Source organism: Alternaria conjuncta (assembly GCF_024043145.1).
Source record: "Alternaria conjuncta strain BMP 0040 chromosome Unknown scaffold_34, whole genome shotgun sequence".
In the NCBI taxonomy this organism is placed as follows: domain Eukaryota; kingdom Fungi; phylum Ascomycota; class Dothideomycetes; order Pleosporales; family Pleosporaceae; genus Alternaria; species Alternaria conjuncta.
In genome coordinates this window covers 178,346-195,531 of record NW_026250123.1, presented here as the reverse complement: position 1 = coordinate 195,531, position 17,186 = coordinate 178,346, and the positions used below count along the sequence as shown (strand labels likewise).

The following is a 17,186-nucleotide window of genomic DNA, read 5'->3' as shown; positions in this document are numbered from 1 at the left end:
CATCATGCCGATTATCCTTCGCACATCTCACATAAGGCCAGCCACACAGATATGGAGGCGCAAGAGATGGAGTATATAGATGGCAGGCTGCGATGGATATCGTTCGGCATTTCAAGCCTGCCAACAACTCCACAACCCTATTACACCAAGTCGAACAAACCTTAGAAGTTTCTAGCCTACAAGACACCTAAACACATCCTCTCGACATAATGTCCAACATCAAGTTCAACCCCGCATCCGATATTCCCGACCAGTCTGGCCGAGTGTTCCTGATCACTGGTGGTATGTGGCATCCTTTACGTCTGGTCTGGCAGCCCACTAACCTTCACAGGCACCACCGGTCTTGGAGCGTCATCCATATCTTTTCTCGCATCTCACAACCCTGCGCACATCTACTTCAGCGGTCGCAACAAAGCTCGCGCCAATGAACTCATCTCCAAGATCGCCATGGCCTCACCCTCCACCAAAGTTACCTTCATCGAGTGCGACCTCGCGAGTCTCGCATCCGTCCAATCTGCCGCCAAACAGTTCTTGTCATCGTCTGATCGCCTCGATGTTCTTATGTGCAACGCAGGTATCATGGCCGTACCTAACGACGTAAGCAAAGATGGCTACGAAATCCAATTCGCAACAAACCACCTCGGCCACGCGCTACTCATGAAGCTGCTCATGCCCATCATGCTCGACACCGCATCGCAACCAAACGCCGACGTCCGCATCGTCAACCTCTCATCCGTAGCTTACAAACAAAACGTGCCTTCCACTGGCATCGAGTTCTCAAAGCTCAAGACCAAAGGCGCAAACTACGGTTCCTTCTTCAGCTTCAACAAATGGGTCTGTTACGGCCAGTCCAAGCTAGCCAATCTGCTTTACGCTACTGAACTGGCTGCTCATCACCCGAGTATCACGTCTGTGGCGGTGCATCCTGGCTTTATCCAGACGGACCTTTTCGCGAGCACGAACTTTATGGATCGTCAGGTTGTGAATATTATCTCCGGCGGGAATTGGCTTGATACGGAACAGGGGGCGTATAACCAGACTTGGGCGGCTACTACCAAGAAGGAGAACTTGGTCAATGGAGCTTATTACGAACCGGTGGGCGTGAGGACCACGCCAAGTACGAAGCTGGGGCGGGATCAGGCGTTGGCGAAGGAGTTGTGGGAGTGGACTGAGAAGGAGTTGAAGACGTGGGTGTGAGACCTGGAGATCTCGGTCAGCGTTTTGATTTGCGAGTCTTGAATAGATCGTATCCGTAGATATGCTTGTTGTACTTTGGTAATTTCTCGTACTTAGACTTTCTTCATTGGTAGCACAGCCCATAATGCGCAGCAGGCGGCCTTAACGTTCAGAAGGTCCCCGCTTGTTGTCAGTAGGCGCACAATACCTCGGTTGGGCACCTGACAGCAGTGTACGGATACTTTTCCGTGAGTAACGTTATAAGTAGTGGTGTACTCGCCGTCGTGGTGGTCGTTATCGCGGCAAGCAACACTTGGACGTCCACCTTTGGTCGCTGCTTCCAGACGACCTCGTGGTAGCAGTGATCGACAACGCACCAGAAGGTTTCCAAAGTGCTGGTAAACCGTTTCGCTCCACAACCCCATGGGGTAGTGGACGTTTTCGCGATCCGTTGGCCAACTTCCTTCGCTATCGCACCCGCCCACCAGGTGAACACGGCCGTGAAGCACGAGGACGACCCGACAAATTCTCTTGAGCACATGGCCTAAACGATCTCCACTGTGATCCTTCCATGGCACAGGCTCGGATGAGGCACCGCTGCATACCAGCCGCACCGCTTAGACGGCAACTAGCCATTTACCAAGAACCATCAATGCGGCGTCTCAATGTTTAGTATCACCAAGTACCGATAGACGAACCCGGTCTGCCCCGTGGAGAAACCAAGCAAAGTTGTGGGATATTCCTTTGTTGGATGATGGCCAAGACGATGAAGGCCCGGCGGACTGACTTGGCTCCGCGTTGATTGGCCGAATCCACAGCGGAAAGACTTTTAGCTCCTTCTCCTCAGCCAGCGGCCTCGAGACGAAACCTCAGGCTAAACCGCAAACCAATCCCACCGCGGACTTGTGTCATCCAGAAACCTGGTGGGACCCATAAACCACGCACCGAAAGACCGCGTCTAACACCCCATCCGTGCGACAAGCGTGCACGCCATCTAGTTTCCCCGCAATGCAGCGCATGCTCAAGATCTTGGACCTGTCTCGGCCCCCTTGGCCTAGGCCCATGTGCGACGTTGGCCTCGACTGACAAGCCATGAAAACACTTGACCTCGCGCGACATGGCGCAACACCAAGATTTCGGTGGCTTGCCAATGTGCCTTTGCTCTGCGACAAGACCACGAAGACTCCAGGGTTGGGGCTGGGCTCCTCACCGGAACCAGTCACGAGTAGTGAGCTCGGAGTATCAATGCGACGTTCATGTCAGGAAAGAGTCTTGGTATTTTGCGGGTTACCTTCCCGGGACGAGTACCGTATTTCGTGTTCTCATTGCGACGTCAGCCAGGATGGGCTGGGGAGGAGGAAGAACAAGGAATGGCATGATGGAAGCCGTCAACTCTACGCCAGAGTGCTACGTCCCTCGTTGAAGGTTGTACCAACACTACGTGAGCGCTTACTCCCCGCTGAACAGCAAAGTTCACGATGCGGGCACCACTAGACCGAACACGAGACCACCGACCACCGGCTCCGACATACCTGTCCTTGCCAAAAAAAAAACCACCGGAGGCGGGCAAAGCCAACCTGGCACTAAGCACGCCCAGCACCTAGGGTACGCCCTGCGAGCTTGTGTGCCGCACGTTTGCATGTTCGCGATTCGGCAGAACGCACAATGATAGTCAGGCTCCAAGACCAAGCAAGCGGGCAGACTTGCCTTCGGGGACCCCGCGACCCCATTCCCCCAGCGCCATTCAGCCTCAAGTGTGTCCAAGGCGGCCGGAAGAAGCGCGCTTACCATGTCTTGGAACGCATGCATGCGCGGAGGTACCTAGACAATTGTCGTGTGATTTCGGAACATCGCTTGTAGAGAAGGAACTGGGGCGAAGTATGGGATCCACCGCACTTGTGCGACGCTGAGGGCGGGGATGGAGGTGTATAAGAGTGCTACTCCACGTCCCCCGGATTGTTGATTTCCCCAGATCAACCAGCTCAGGCTTCGGTGATCCAACGGGCGTCTTACCCACACCCTTTACACCTCATACTCTTATCTTTTCAGAGAGGTTCTTTGAACACCACCCATCATGTCTGAGAAGAAGAACGATGTCGTCATGCTCGAGCAGACGATGACTCGGGATGAAGAGCTCATGAAGCCTGTGCCCATTGTCGGCAAGGTGGATTACTCTGGTGCTTACGAGAAGACTGATCCCCGAGAGATTGCGCTTGTCAAGAAGCTCGACCGATGGATTATGCCCATGTTGTGGAGCATGTACTGGCTCAATTACCTTGGTATGTCACTCCTCTCTCACAGTGATCTTTTTGGAAGCACTTACTTACACATCGCTCTGTCTAGACCGCAATGCCATTGCACTGGCCCGCCTCGACGACCTCGAAGAGGATCTCAACCTCACCAGCGAGCAGTACCAAACCTGCGTGAGCATTCTCTTCGTCGGATACCTCCTTGGCCAAATTCCCAGTAACATGTTCCTCAACCGAACCCGTCCATCGCGCTACATGGGCTGCTGCATGATGCTCTGGGCCGTCGTCTCCGCCCTGACAGCTCTTTCCAAGGACTTCACCGGTCTCCTTCTAACCCGCTTCTTCCTCGGTGTAACAGAAGCCCCCTACTACCCCGGTGCTGTCTACCTGCTCTCCATGTTCTACACCCGCAAGGAAGTCGCCACCCGCATTGCTATCCTGTACACCGGAAACATCCTCGCGACCGCCTTCGCCGGCCTCATCGCCGCAGGCATCTTCCACGGTCTCGGCGACGTCGCTGGCATCACGGGATGGCGCTGGCTGTTCATTCTCCAGGGTGCTGTCACCTTCGTCATCGCCGTCGTCGGTTTTTTCTTGCTTCCAGATTTCACCCACAACACATGGTGGTTGACGCAAGAAGAGCGCGACCTAGCCACCAACCGCATGGCCCTCGACACCGTCGGCAACAAGGGCGAGACGTCCGTGTGGGCTGGTTTCCGCCAAGCAGGCAAGGATCCCATGGTCTGGATCTTCGCTTTCATGGCACACATGCATCTTGCCGCCAACGGGTTAGTAATATCCATGATGCGAACTGTGTGTGTGAGACAAATACTGACTTCGTACACTCATCTTTAGGTTCAAGAACTTCTTCCCTACCGTTGTCCAGACTCTTGGTTTCAGCAAGACCATCACCCTTGTTCTGACTTGCCCGCCTTACCTCATTGCTGGTGTTGTTACGATCGCTGTCTCGTGGTCTTCTGGCAAGTTCAACGAGCGCACTTGGCACATTACTATTTCCAAAGCCGTTGCTACCTTCGGCTTTGGACTGGCTTGTGCTGAGATTGGTACTGCGGGTCGTTACGTCGCTATGATCATCTTCACCATTGGCACTTATGGTGTTAACTCGCTCATCCTGGGTTGGTGCGGATCGACATGCGGTCAGACGCCCGAGAAGAAGGCTGTTGCTATCGGTATCGTGACGACGGTTATGAACGCTTCGTTTATCTGGTAAGTTCCCCTTCTACCTCTTCTTCATCACCTCAAAGAATCAGTTGCTAACACGGATAATAGGACACCATACCTATGGCCCAAGTCTGACGAGCCTCGCTACATCATTGCGCTCAGCTCCTCGGCTGCCTTCTCCGTTATGACTGCGCTGTTGGCGTGGGTGGCGAAGATTCTCTTCACGCGCAAGAACAAGAAGCTCAGAGAGCAGGATAGCGAGAACATGACCTTCTACGTGTACTAGATGCTTGCGCATGGTTGCGATCGGTAACACGATGGATGGGGATAAAATCGGCTGGCAAGAGCTGGCGCAGATTAGATGGAAGATAGTACATTACAAGCTGAGAGCTTGATGAATACGCACATATGAATGATGAATTGTTCAATCTTGAAGACTAGCTGTATGCATCGATATGATTGCGCATCATGATTTGAATTCCGCAAAGACTCATACATAATCTAGCGATGTAGCCTGCAAGCCTCCTCCTCAACTTCCAACATACAGCATTCTTCACTGCCACACGCTAACCCCACATCCATACTATAGAAGGATCGAATTCCCAATAGTACTTGAACCCTTTCTTCTTCTCCAACATCGCCTTCCCACGCGCGATCAACGCCGCCTCATCGCGCTGGGAAATACCAGCTTGGATGGCTAATTTCCTGCACGCGAGACGGACTACTTCGTTGTAGTCGTATAAGCGCATTCGCGTGCGGCTGGGGTCTGTTGGATTAGGCCTTGATTCAAATGCAAGGCATTCGAGATCGTTCTTGTTCAAGCAGAAGTACTTCTCGGACTTGGATACGTTGATACATGTTGTCGCGGATGCGTTCAATGTTTCGGGATTTCGCCGTTTGTTACGATAGATATAGTTCTTCCAATTTCGCTTCCACTGCGTAGGAGTGTCATTTGGTTCTAGCAATGCTGCTCTTAACGCCGCTTCATGGTCAGCTTGTTCTCTGGCTCTTTTCGCAGCGGCTTCGCGTTCTGCGGGGGTCGGAGTGGGCGTTTTGGGTTCTATTTTGACTGGTATACTAGCAGCTTCGACCTCCTTGTTCGATGACACGGGAATGGTCGGTGGCTTGGGTGCTATTTTGACTGGTACAATGATAGGTCTAGCTTTCTTGCTCGATGGTACGGGAGTGGTCGGCTCATCGTCACTATCATCGGGAGTGGCTGGGCGTTTGCGTTTCGGTGCCTTCGCTATCGAAGGTGAAGCTTCTATTTCGCTTTTCAAAGACAAAGGCTCGTGCTTGATATTGATGGCTGAGGAAGGTGGGGTGAGTAGCTGGGGTGCTAGGGTAGGCGAGGTGGGTTCCTCCTTGATGAGGGGCTGTGACGTTTCCTTGACCATTTTGGAGTCGCGGCGATGGAGTGCCATAGTGGGTGAATGGGAAAGAGCGTTGGTTAAATAAGAAGCGGTAAGACACTTGAAAGGTGTCTTTGGCAGAGGTCTTAGACATATGAGACAATGCGACAGAGGTACTTTAGGAATAAAGACGTTGGAACAACTGTGCCTCTTAACAAAACGGCCTTCCGAACAAAGTTTAGGCTTGCTGCACAATGAGGGGTAAAGTACCAAATCAGTAATCCTGGATGCCACGTCAAGATGCATTGAGGTATTGGTAGACTACCATAACCAGCATAATCGAGATCGTTTCGCGTGGTGGTGCACTAGAACGAAACGACTTTGGTAGCCTTCCCGTCAACGTCCCGACGAGACCCTGATTTGCGAAAACAAGATTCCTGCGCGAAGCGCAAGGACAAGATTAGGGCTTTCAGAACATTGAGAGTCTAGTAGCCACTCCGGTTATGGTCATCCCCATACTTCTCGCACATCAACCTATCCTCCTCATCCTCGCGCATCCGCCTGAGTTCATCTTGTCGCATGGATTCTTTGTAGCGTGCAATCTCCGCCCCGGTCCTTCCCCCTTTGGCATACAAGAGGTTGTCGTAATTACTGGAGAGTGTTAGCATCATTGCAGCTGCAGTATACATCGGTCGCTTACCCTCTGGCGTGCTTATCGGCAAACAACTTCTTTCCTTTGGCAAGGAACTCTTGCTCGTTATCCTGCGATATGCCGGCTAGCATAGCTTCTTTCCGAAAGGCTAGTTTCCCACAGTCATCCCATCTGTAGTCCTTCTGGGGCATCTGGTTGTATGCGTTCACGGATGGGCGATGTGGGATGCACTTGAGCTCCTCTGGCTTCAGGTCGAAGAATGCCTTTGCGTTTTTGACGTTTACATTCTTTCCTAGGTCGCTTGAAGTGAGTTCCTCGTAGGTCTGGTTCTTGGATACCCAATCTTTCCAGTCTTTCTTCCATTGTGCGATTTGCTTCTTTCGCTCTTTCTCGGCTTTCTTCGCTTCAGCAGCTTCTTTCCTCTTCGCAGCGTTTGCGGCTTTGACTGCGGCCTCTTCCTCTTTCTTCTTCGCCGACGCGAGCTTCTTTGCAAGCGTTTCTTCGGACTGTGCTGGCTTCTTAGGTGTCCTTGGTCCACGTGAGGCTTCGCTCTTCCTCGCTACCTTTGAGGGCGTCTTCGTTTCGGCATCATCGTCGTCGTCTTCGGCCGGTCGCTTGAGGTTGGGCGTTTGCGCTTGTTCAGCTGGCTTCAGCGGCTTGACCGACGTCTCTTCGATACGCGTTACTTTGGGCCCGTGCTCATCGGAGTCTGGAGGGGGAGTTTGGAGTTGCTGGCGGCTCTCCGTTGATGATGCCATCGCTGCATCGGAGTTCATGATGTCATTCAACAAGGTTGAGTGCGAAGCTTGGGATAGACAGAAGGGTCAATGGCGTCAGATTGCTCAGGATACTAATGACGTTGGAAACTTGGGAAGCAAAGATGACAGGTACCAGATGTGGCATCAGAAAACATATATACCGCGCACTGCGTTCCGATCAAGAGACCCTGCCGCTGTGCCAACCTTATCGCATGGGGCTACAGGTGGGGTGGTGCCCGTGCCGGAGCCGTTTCCGGGCTACGTCACCCCCACCTCATTACCCCTGATGTCCCCACCATGTACCCTTCTCATCACCAACCCTGAAACCGCTGGCACCTATCTCGCTGATCTGAAACACGATATATGTGATCGTACTCGCATCAAATATTTGAACAACTCCAATGCCTTCAACGAATTAAAATAGAGCCAGCACGATGCCCGCCAGTGCGAAATGATGTCACACAGCATTTACCTAGGTACGTTAATTTTTCCGCCGACCTTGTACCGACGTCATCACATTAAAATGTGCTTGATCCCGTTATGGATTTCAGCATGGAGATTCTGTTCCGACGACAAGGAAAAAATGCATTGAATAGCTCACTTCCGCCCATAGTTTAAGCAGCAAAGCGATGAACTTCAGGTATCAGCAAAAACCGTTGGAAGCCTTGCGACAAATAGCAACAGCTAGGTGCCTACTACTACAAAACGACGCAGGTTCAAAACCGGTATCCAAGCAACGAAAGAGAAAAGAATGATAAACCACGGGTATCGCATCGCTCCCCCATCGATCAACTCAACTCCTTCAAACTCGCCTCCACATTCTCCCAAGCCTTCGGGGACATAATCAAGCTCAGCCAATAACCCCCCGCATGATCCTTCCCCAAAATATGCACCAACAGCCTATTCGCCGGATTCGGTATCCTACTCGAGCAATGATGAAACGCAGGCATACCAGGCGGATTACTCCTTCCCTCACTCTCATCACCAGCCCTCACAACCGCAGGCCCAAAGTCGACAGTAGAAAAGAACTTGGCTTTCGACCAGTCGGTAAAAGGCACCAACATCGCATCCGCGTCACTGTAGAGAAGCGTCGATGGATCGCCGGAGATACGCTGCTCGCGAAGACTGGCAAGGACTTGGCCTTCGGTTGCTTGTTCGAGGAGGCGCTGGCGGTTGTGTAGAGCGATGGGACCGAGTGGGCCGGTTGCCATGTCTGGAGAGAGGAAGGTGAAGCCGGGGACGAGCATGTTTTGCATGTACATGCCCTTCGCGTTGATGAGTTCAGGAAGACGGAAACGAGCGTTCATTGCGTGGAGGGCGGTCAAGGGACGGGGTGATGGCAGAGAAGATGCGATACAGCGGAGTGTCCATGCAGTGAGCACATCGCCATCGCTGATGAACGGTGGTTTCTCGACTATACCGTCATCGTTCTCCTGCACAGGTAGGTCTTGCTCAGTTGCTACGCGCAATTTCGCCACGACGTCCTTTGGCAGGTAAATCGTCTGCGACTTTGGAGCAGGACCAGTAAGCATATCCCATGCGAACCTCGCTCCAAATTTGACCATACTCAGCCCTTTGAGCTGTTTGGCCTTGAGTATGTACTCCTCTGCCGGCTGAGTCGTGTTGTCAGTCAGTGCACGTAGCATGTCTTCCCGCGCCCCTAGTACAGGCGGCACTTCGGTCTCTTTTCCGGCTAATACCATCGACCACGCGCAGAGGAGGTTTTGGTTGCCAATTACATCCATCAAAGTATGGGGCCAGGAGAGTCCCACGAGTGTTGCGTTGGTAAAAGACGTGATGTGGACCGAAATTTGTGGCGTGTCTCCAGCGATCAAGTCCTCAAACGTCATGGGCGCGTCGGCGCTAGCGGCCAGGTCATTGAACTCCGTGGGTCCTGGACAGATCAAGACGGCTCTGTTGGCTTTGGGAAGCTTCTTGGCTAGGTCGTGCTCTTCGATGGGAGTGTTGATGGTGACATGGCTGTACGAGAAGGCGGGTCGCTCAGATGTGAACTGGCGTGGGACATGAATCTCCAATGCACCCTTGTTCTATCATCCAACATGTTAGCCGTACTGCTTCCACGCGAAATCAATCCGAAAGATGCCACTTACGTTGAGTCTCAAGCGTCCTCCAAGCTTCCTCCAGTCCCCATTTTCCAAGAGCTTTGCTAGAGAGGACCGGAGCCTATCCGCATCGAGAACATCGTTGAAGCAGAGTGTCCATGTAATTATGATGCTACGGAAAGTCTTCGTGTCGTCTAGTGTGTGTACTGGAAGGACGTCGTCGTCGGCATATGGGGTTGGTGTAGCATCTACTGCTGGGGAAGATTGCTTTTTGAATCGCTTGAGGAAATCCATTGCTGAGACGCTAAACTTGCGAACTGTGAAAGGTGCTCAACAATGAGTGTTATTTGTCAAATCTATTTACTTCTGCTCTGCTTTTAACACCGTATGAGAATCCCTGGCCAAAGTCGCGTTCGGAACACGGATTCGTGGGTAGCCGGAGAATATGTTATCGTCGTTGTATCAAAAGGGGCTCGCTAGATCGACGCCTCGTCTCCACCTCTGCAAGTAACTAGTCTCAGGTAAAACTAGCCGCACGTACCAACACGAGAAGGATTTCCGCCGTGCCACCGAATCTCTACAGGCGAGTCAAGAATACGTTCTTATCGTTGTGTCAAAATAGGGGCTCGCTAGATCGGCGCCTCGTCTCCCCCTGCGCAAGTAACCAGTCTCAGGTAAAACCAGCCGCACGTACCAACACAAGAAGGCCGAATCTCTACAGGCGATCGGACAACGGATACTAGCGATCCGCCTACGTTCCATGCGCTCCAAACCACGCATCGACCTCGTCGCCTGTGGCAAGCTCGTCGTCGTCGTCGTCGTGGATGGCTTCAACTCTGCCATGCCTGCGCCTGAACCGCCTCCCCCTCACCCGCGTCGTAGACTCATTCCGCTTCCGCAATGCCAGTCGCTTCGCAACCTCATTTGCCTCGACCAGGCTGACCAGCTTCCTCTTCTGCCCTTGATTCTTCTCGGCAAACTCCTTGCAGACTTCCCACACCTTTGTCGTAGCATCGCGAGTATCTCGGGACTTTTCGACGAAGGATTCTGGACGTCGTGAAAGCACGTTAGTATTCACGTTCCCGATACCAAGATGTCTGTGGCGACGATTTTGCCCTGCGTCGCTGGGAGGCGGAGGGTTGCTGAAGACCTCTTGAGCCAGATATGTATCCTCTGCCATCTCAAACGGCGTACGTCCTGATGCGTTCTCACGGAAGAGAAGGTCAGGACGGCATTGGAGCATGACGCGCAAGACTTGATCAGTACCACGCCGTACGGCAAGATGGACAGGCGTGTCGCCCTCGCCATTGACGATACTGAGGTCGTCGCCTTTGTTGAGCTCGAAAAGAAGTTTGAGAATGTTTTCGTGGCTCTCCGAGTTATAACTTGTTGAATTGTGGGGAAGAGCGACGTGAAGCCAGCGTGCAAGAGGTGTAGCTGCGCCAGGAGCCGCCGTTGTGCGTTCGGTGAACAGGCTAGAGAGAAGGCGAGTGTCGATGAGCGCCAAAAGCTCGCGGAGCTTCTCTAGGTCTAGCTGGTAGTTCAAATGTTTGTGCAGGATTGAGTGGATAATGTTCGCTCCGGTGTTGTCGCGTGTGGTTTGATCGGCACCAGCTTCCAGAAGAACCTTCACCATTTCGACACGGTGCTGAGAGAAAGCAAGCTGCAGGGGCGTCATGCCATTCGCAGAACGATGTCCAATCGCCTTGGGATGAGTTTTGCATAGATGTCGAAGCAGGCTCACCGACTCTTCACCCTCCTTGCCCAGAACCACCGAATGGAGCAGTAGATGCGAGCGTAGGTCGAGCCACTTTGTGATAGACGACTGTAGGCCGCCTTGGGTCTTCGCCAGGTTCTGGATGCGAATATCGTCTCGATGACTGTCCGCAAACTCCATATAACAGCGCAAAGCGGTGTCACTAGCGAACCACTCGACGCTCTCCAAACTTGTGTAACGAGCGGCATGAAGTAAAGGCGGATGCTTCGCCCCAACTGCTTTCGTCTGGGTCTCTCTCCCTTCATTCGCCCAGTCCGCTCGCTTCCTGCCGTGCACCGATAGCCCTTGGTAGTACTTTGGCTTCACGGGTATCTCGATGCCGCTCTTCTTCACAAGATCGTCCAAAGGAATGCCAGCCCCAGTGTTCTTGATGATGATTCCTAGCAGGCGGGTACGACTCAAGCGGATCGCGTACCAGAACTCGGCTTCGTCGAAACGGAAGAACCTCGGTGCAGTCTCATCGTCGAGTTCGGTGTTGTGTTGCGTGTACTCCTGAGCTCTGGCGATCAGGAATTGTAGTAGATCGGCATCGTCTAGATAGACTGCCAATTGGAACAGACTATGCGGCCGCACATCCTCGGGGATCTTGACGGGTACCGGGTTACCACTAGACGAGTCCAAAGGCGGTTGACCACGGAGGCTGCTTGAGAGCTCTGGGTGTGGAAGCCAGGGTGAGACCGATGCAGCATCGTGTTCGAGAAAACGGAACGCCGGGCACGTCCACGACATCATCTTGAGTGACGTCACATTGCTTTTGACTTGACTCTGCACCTCTCCAATGTTCTCAATAGTGAAGCAATCATCCACAATCTCAGCGTAGATCTCGAAATCATCCTCACCATCGTCACTGCTACCGTCGTCATCATCTCGGGGCTGGAGACTGTGTTTGACCAATGGCTTCTCTTCGGGCACATATTGCGCATGTGCAATCTCCAAGACAGCACGAGCGATTCCATAGTGCTTCCGCAGAATGGCGATAGAGAACGGCGAGTAATCCTGCGAGTTCTGAACAGCGATTTGCAGGGGAGTCTGATTATCTCCCCACATCGACAAGGTAAGCTCTTTGATCGTCGGAAGATCGCCATCCCAGCAGGCTTGGAACAACTTGAGGTAAGCTTCCCGTCGTTCGTCGGTCAGGTCAGAAAGCCGGAAGGTGAGCAACGGATTCCACGGCTTTGGAGGGTCAGGTCCATAGCTACCATAATTGTACTGTTGTGGTGGGGGTATCCTGATTTCGGTATCTGGATGCAGCTCTTTGAAGGTCTTCGCCTGTCGTCTGAGCAGCTCTGACTCCAATGCTTCGAACTCTTTCAATAGCGCCTGGACAGCCGACTTCTTCTCACTCGTACCCTCGGGTTCTTTCTGAGATTGTTTCCACTTCTCGTGGCTCTCCAAGTCTTGTTCGTAGATCCGTTTGGCGCTGTCGATCTGATCACTCACCATCCAATGAGCGTAGGTACCCGGTTCGAGTCCTCCAAGATATTCAGTATCTTCCTTGAGCGGTACTGGGGCGAATTGCTCGGACCGCCGGTAGTTATCAATGCGGTCCACCCAGCCTTCGGAGCACAACCACCCATCTTGGCCATCAACTTTGCCCTTCTCGATAAAGGTCTGTAGTTTTCGCACATTGTACCGAACAATATCCAAAAGGGTGCCCGTATCGTTGTCGTGTGTGTTGTTGCTCTTGTCCAGCGCGCACCAAGCCTTGGGAGTAAGACTGTTGATATCTGCTCCAGCATCCAGAAGCTTCAAGACTATCGACAGTGCCTCGTAACGAAGTGCAGTGAATACAGGCTGCTCGACGTTTTCTCTGAACGTCTTCTGGTTGTGCTCGGCAGTGTGGTATGCCGAATGAAACCCCTTGGTTTTCGCAACGGTAGAGTAAGTGGCGAAGTCAAGCTCAGGCTTCGCGCCCAGCTCTAGAAGTGCACCAACTCCAGCGGCATCACCATGTTCAATGGCTGTCTTCAGAGGACTGTTCACGGTGGGTCTGAACGAATAGCCACTCAGCGATATGTGATCGGCGGCTTGTTGCGCCAAAGGCTTGTTTGCGGATATTAGAGTGGTGAGCAGATCGGCGCCATGCGCAGCGAAGTAGTGCAACGCCGTGATGTGGCTGGTGTCGCCCTGTGCCGGCGATGCACCCAGGCTGACGAGCAATCTAGTCATGTCCTTGGCCTTCTCAGGCGAGAGCTGTAAAGCGAGAACGACTGGCAGGATCGCCGCGCGCGGAGACTTGTTGTAGTCGTTGACAAGCTTGACCGGCAATAGTACATCGGCTCCAAACTCCTGAACGAGAGTTTTCACGACGTCGGTGTGGCCGTTTGCAATGGCCAGATGAAGCGCAGATACCGGTGCGTCCCAGGCGACTACGTTGACGTCGTACACATCGGGCTCGTCGTCATTTGCATCATCTGGGAGGTTATCGTGGTCTTCTGACTTTTTGGGGTCTATCTTGATGACAGAGCCTTCAGTAGTCGCATCGGCATTATCGGACTCATCATCAAGTAAATCGACGTCGTCATCCTCATCGTCGTCGTTCTCGCTGTCGTCATCGGAAGCATGTTCCTCGGTGTCGTTGGTACTGGTAGCATCTGGTGTTTCCAGGAGGATCTGGTTCTTCTTCTTAAGAGCTTCTTTCTTTGCCTCTTCTTCTTCGTTGGCCTCACTCTTGATGAGAAGAGCTCTGACCATCTCTGCCTCACCGCGCATGGCAGCGAGGTGGAGCGCGGTCTTACCATCGAAGATGCGAGCTACGATGCGAGCTCCAGCATCGATGAGAGCTTGGACAACCTCTGGAGTTGAGGTCATGACCGCCAAATGAAGTGGAGTACGCCCAGTGTAGTCCCTTCGGTTGGGATCAGCACCCTCTTGACTGAGCCAATCCCGCACATGCTCGAGATCTCCGTCCACTATAGCCTGACACAGTCGCGCTGTATTGCCGACATATGCCATCTCGGTCCAATCATCATCAGTAAGAGGGTTAAAAGAGCCGATTGATTGCCGTCCAGGGTTGTCTTTGATGAAAGACAATGTGCCAGACACATAGATCTTGCTTTCCTCAGCTGCAATCTCCTGATCTTCTGGTGTGGTAGGCTCGGGACAAAACCCGCAACAGTCCCCAATTACATCGATTGCGTTTCCAAAGAAGGAAGGGTGTCGATGTAGTGTGGTCTGTCGATCCTTAGGTCGGTTCCATTCGGCGTTGAGTAGTAAGTCTTTCGCGAACAGTAACCTCTCAATCTTCCGAGCGTGGAACTTCGGCCCATATGGGATGGTGAAGGTATGGTAATCGCTGACCTCATCGGTCTCTACCCACTCGGCAACATCTTCGTCATGCTGTTGCTTGATGTCGCCTTTGAGCTTCTGCGTGGCCCAACGATTGATGGCTGGTCTGCCACGTTCAGCACGACGCTGATCAACGTAGGCGTCACGGTCGGTGCTTTTCGGCAATTTCTCAAGTACTAGCAACCTGGCCAGTCCGAGAGTGCGACCGAAGGAGCGTTCGAACAGCGTAGGATCAATGCGCGACCGATCAAAGAGCGGCCAGTAGACTTCGAAGCCGCGGCGTGCATACTTGGACAAGCGGTTTTCGTATGAGGGGGAGCGGCGGGTCAGATCGATGGTATTGATCTGCGTCATGTATGCAGCGATCGCACGGGGACTGGCGTAGACTTGGTTGCCATCGTATGCCGCACAGGAACAATCAACATCGAAGCCTGTGAGAATCTCGGAGATAGATCTGTAAATTCGCAGGACAATCTGAACGTGACGAGTGGGATACTGGGAAGCGATGGTGATGGCGTTCTTCGTACGGACGGTGGTTGTCTCTGTCAATATGGAGTCTCTGATGCGTTGTTCAATCTGCTTGATCTTCTCAATGGCTTGCTCTTCGGTAAGGTCGTAGAGGAAAAGATCGACATCCGAAGCCGGGGCCAATTTCTGATGATAGTATTCGCGTAGGGCGCGCTTGGAGCCACTATGTTCCTCTGGAACCGGCAGCAACGAAGTTACAACAGCGCTACCTGCGACCACCACATTGGACCAGTCCATGTCAACAAGCGATGACTCGGAAAAGAGCTGGAAGTTGGTCTGGAACTCATTGAGTGATTGCACAACCGCCGGAGAGCCAGTCGGCTTGCGGTCCTCCTCGTCGAGAGGCATGAGATAGCGCTCACGCTCAGCCTCGGATTCATCCTCAGGGTTGCGAGCGCGGATCTTGAGTTCACTTTCGCGGCCTGCGAATATGGGAAGGATGTTGGGCTCCGCAATGGCGGGGTGTTCTGGTTGCTGAGCGAACACCTCGCGCAGCTTGGAGTCATATTCCTTGTAGGGCTCGAGCAAGGTGTGCAGTGATGTCTCTGAATGGGCAGCGACATGATCAATCCAGTCGGTATGACGAACTGGGACTGGAGGAAGGTCAATCATTGTCGACATCTGATGTTGGGTTGTGATGGTTAAAGTGGCGTTGTGAGAAGTGGTAGAAAGCGCGTGTGTTGGGACAGAATTGAGATTGTAGAATGGAATGACTGCTGAAGACGGAAAAATGAAGGATTATATATTTCCTTCAACATTGGGATCTCGTTTATGCTTGACGATGGCAGCCTGTAACAGGATGGAGTTGGATGCTGCAGCGGAGTGGCGTGTTGAGGCAAAAGAGGGTCGAGCTAGGCAACGACGCGCCGTGGCCCATTTTAGCGACGGGAAGACGTGTTTAGGGACCACAGCAGCCTGACGAGACAGGCAGCAGCGAATCATGGTTAGCAGCGTGTATTGAGTCCAACGCGAGCTGCACACGAGTTCATGTGATGCATGACGCGACGGAAGTGGCAAGTGAGGGTAGATCTCAATGAGGTGCTCGAGGTTTGCCACGAACACGCTTGGGCAAAAGAAGGATAGCGCAGCCAGCGGCTTGGCACCTCCCGCTGGCAGCAGCTTCGAGCTCGCCATCTTCGGCATTAGCATCTTCCAGACGTTCTCGATACCAGCACCGCTCCTACGTTCAATTGTACATGGCTCTGTCACGCCTTCGAACGAATCACACAGCTTCTACTCCCTGATCGGCGAGTAGAGCGAAATCTGCCCAACGAAGAACATGATAATCGTTAGAGCCGCAACAGCCGTGAAAACAATGGCGACCTATCATCAAATCAGCGTTGAAACCTCCCAGAATCGACTTGCCTGAGATCATACCTTGTCCCCATCGTCTAATCCTCCAGAATTACCCAAATTCGACGTTGCACTCCACACGAGCAGAAACATACCCACAACCATGCAGATAGTCGCGGATATGAGAAACATGACTGGCATCTGCCAAGTCAAGACCTGGACAAGGTTTGGCGCACGACGACCCGTTCGTTTCCAGCGACTTCCTTTACCAAGTAGCTTGTGAAGATTGGCGAGGCCATCGCGGTGCGACGAAAGCCGATGTAAACGAACGGTCTGGTCGGCTGCGCTGATGATGGAGAGCATTGTGATGATGATGCCACAGTACCACGATGTCCGGACATACCACGGAGTGGGCCTGCCAGTGGTGAGGATATTCGGCCAGCTGCCTGTCGAGGTAAGGACACCCGCAAGCAGGGCGGACTTGACGATCGTCAGCGGTGCGGCATCATCAATGGATACAGTACTTACCACGACACCAACAAAGTTCAGCTCGCTTAGCTTGTTGTCTCTCCATTTTTCGACAAGCTCATCTCTCTCGCTTTGGTCATGCGTGTTGAGCAAGATTTCTAAAGGGTCATACGTTGAGGGGTCCGGTAAGAAGATGCCACCGCCGAACATCTGCGGTGCGCAAAAACAACTGCTTTGCCGCTTGCGTTTGTTGTTCGACGTCTCTGGATGTAGGGGTGGCTGGGTAACACCATTCGATCCTCGGTCTGCTGCTCTCCATTCGACATCGTCCGGCTCCCGGGAAGAAGAGGTACGGAACATGGTTTACTCGGTATCTGGAGGATCGAAGAGGTTGTGGATA

General features: G+C 52.9%; 5 protein-coding genes across 5 annotated transcripts; 2 read left to right on the top strand and 3 right to left on the bottom strand.

Annotated features, from left to right (window-relative positions):
• Positions 1-209: 209 nt before the first annotated feature.
• Positions 210-1,197, top strand: J4E85_011412 (uncharacterized protein; the record flags this gene model as incomplete). Its single annotated transcript, XM_051475615.1, has 2 exons — positions 210-282; positions 332-1,197. The coding sequence occupies 2 exons, from the start codon at positions 210-212 to the stop codon at positions 1,195-1,197; spliced, it is 939 nt and encodes a 312-aa protein (XP_051320630.1).
• A 2,053-nt stretch (positions 1,198-3,250) lies between these two features.
• On the top strand, positions 3,251-4,893 carry J4E85_011411 (uncharacterized protein; the record flags this gene model as incomplete). Its single annotated transcript, XM_051475614.1, has 4 exons — positions 3,251-3,455; positions 3,520-4,213; positions 4,281-4,652; positions 4,716-4,893. The coding sequence occupies 4 exons, from the start codon at positions 3,251-3,253 to the stop codon at positions 4,891-4,893; spliced, it is 1,449 nt and encodes a 482-aa protein (XP_051320629.1).
• Positions 4,894-6,444: 1,551 nt separating this feature from the next.
• On the bottom strand, positions 6,445-7,387 carry J4E85_011410 (uncharacterized protein; the record flags this gene model as incomplete). The annotated part of the gene is made up of 2 exons (XM_051475613.1): positions 6,445-6,610; positions 6,660-7,387. 2 exons carry the CDS (start codon positions 7,385-7,387, stop codon positions 6,445-6,447), a joined length of 894 nt encoding a protein of 297 aa, XP_051320628.1.
• A 770-nt stretch (positions 7,388-8,157) lies between these two features.
• Positions 8,158-9,726, bottom strand: J4E85_011409 (uncharacterized protein; the record flags this gene model as incomplete). Its single annotated transcript, XM_051475612.1, has 2 exons — positions 8,158-9,417; positions 9,481-9,726. 2 exons carry the CDS (start codon positions 9,724-9,726, stop codon positions 8,158-8,160), a joined length of 1,506 nt encoding a protein of 501 aa, XP_051320627.1.
• Positions 9,727-10,183: 457 nt separating this feature from the next.
• J4E85_011408 (uncharacterized protein) lies at positions 10,184-15,637 on the bottom strand (the record flags this gene model as incomplete). Its single annotated transcript, XM_051475611.1, has 1 exon — positions 10,184-15,637. The coding sequence occupies one exon, from the start codon at positions 15,635-15,637 to the stop codon at positions 10,184-10,186; it is 5,454 nt and encodes a 1,817-aa protein (XP_051320626.1).
• Positions 15,638-17,186: the final 1,549 nt, after the last annotated feature.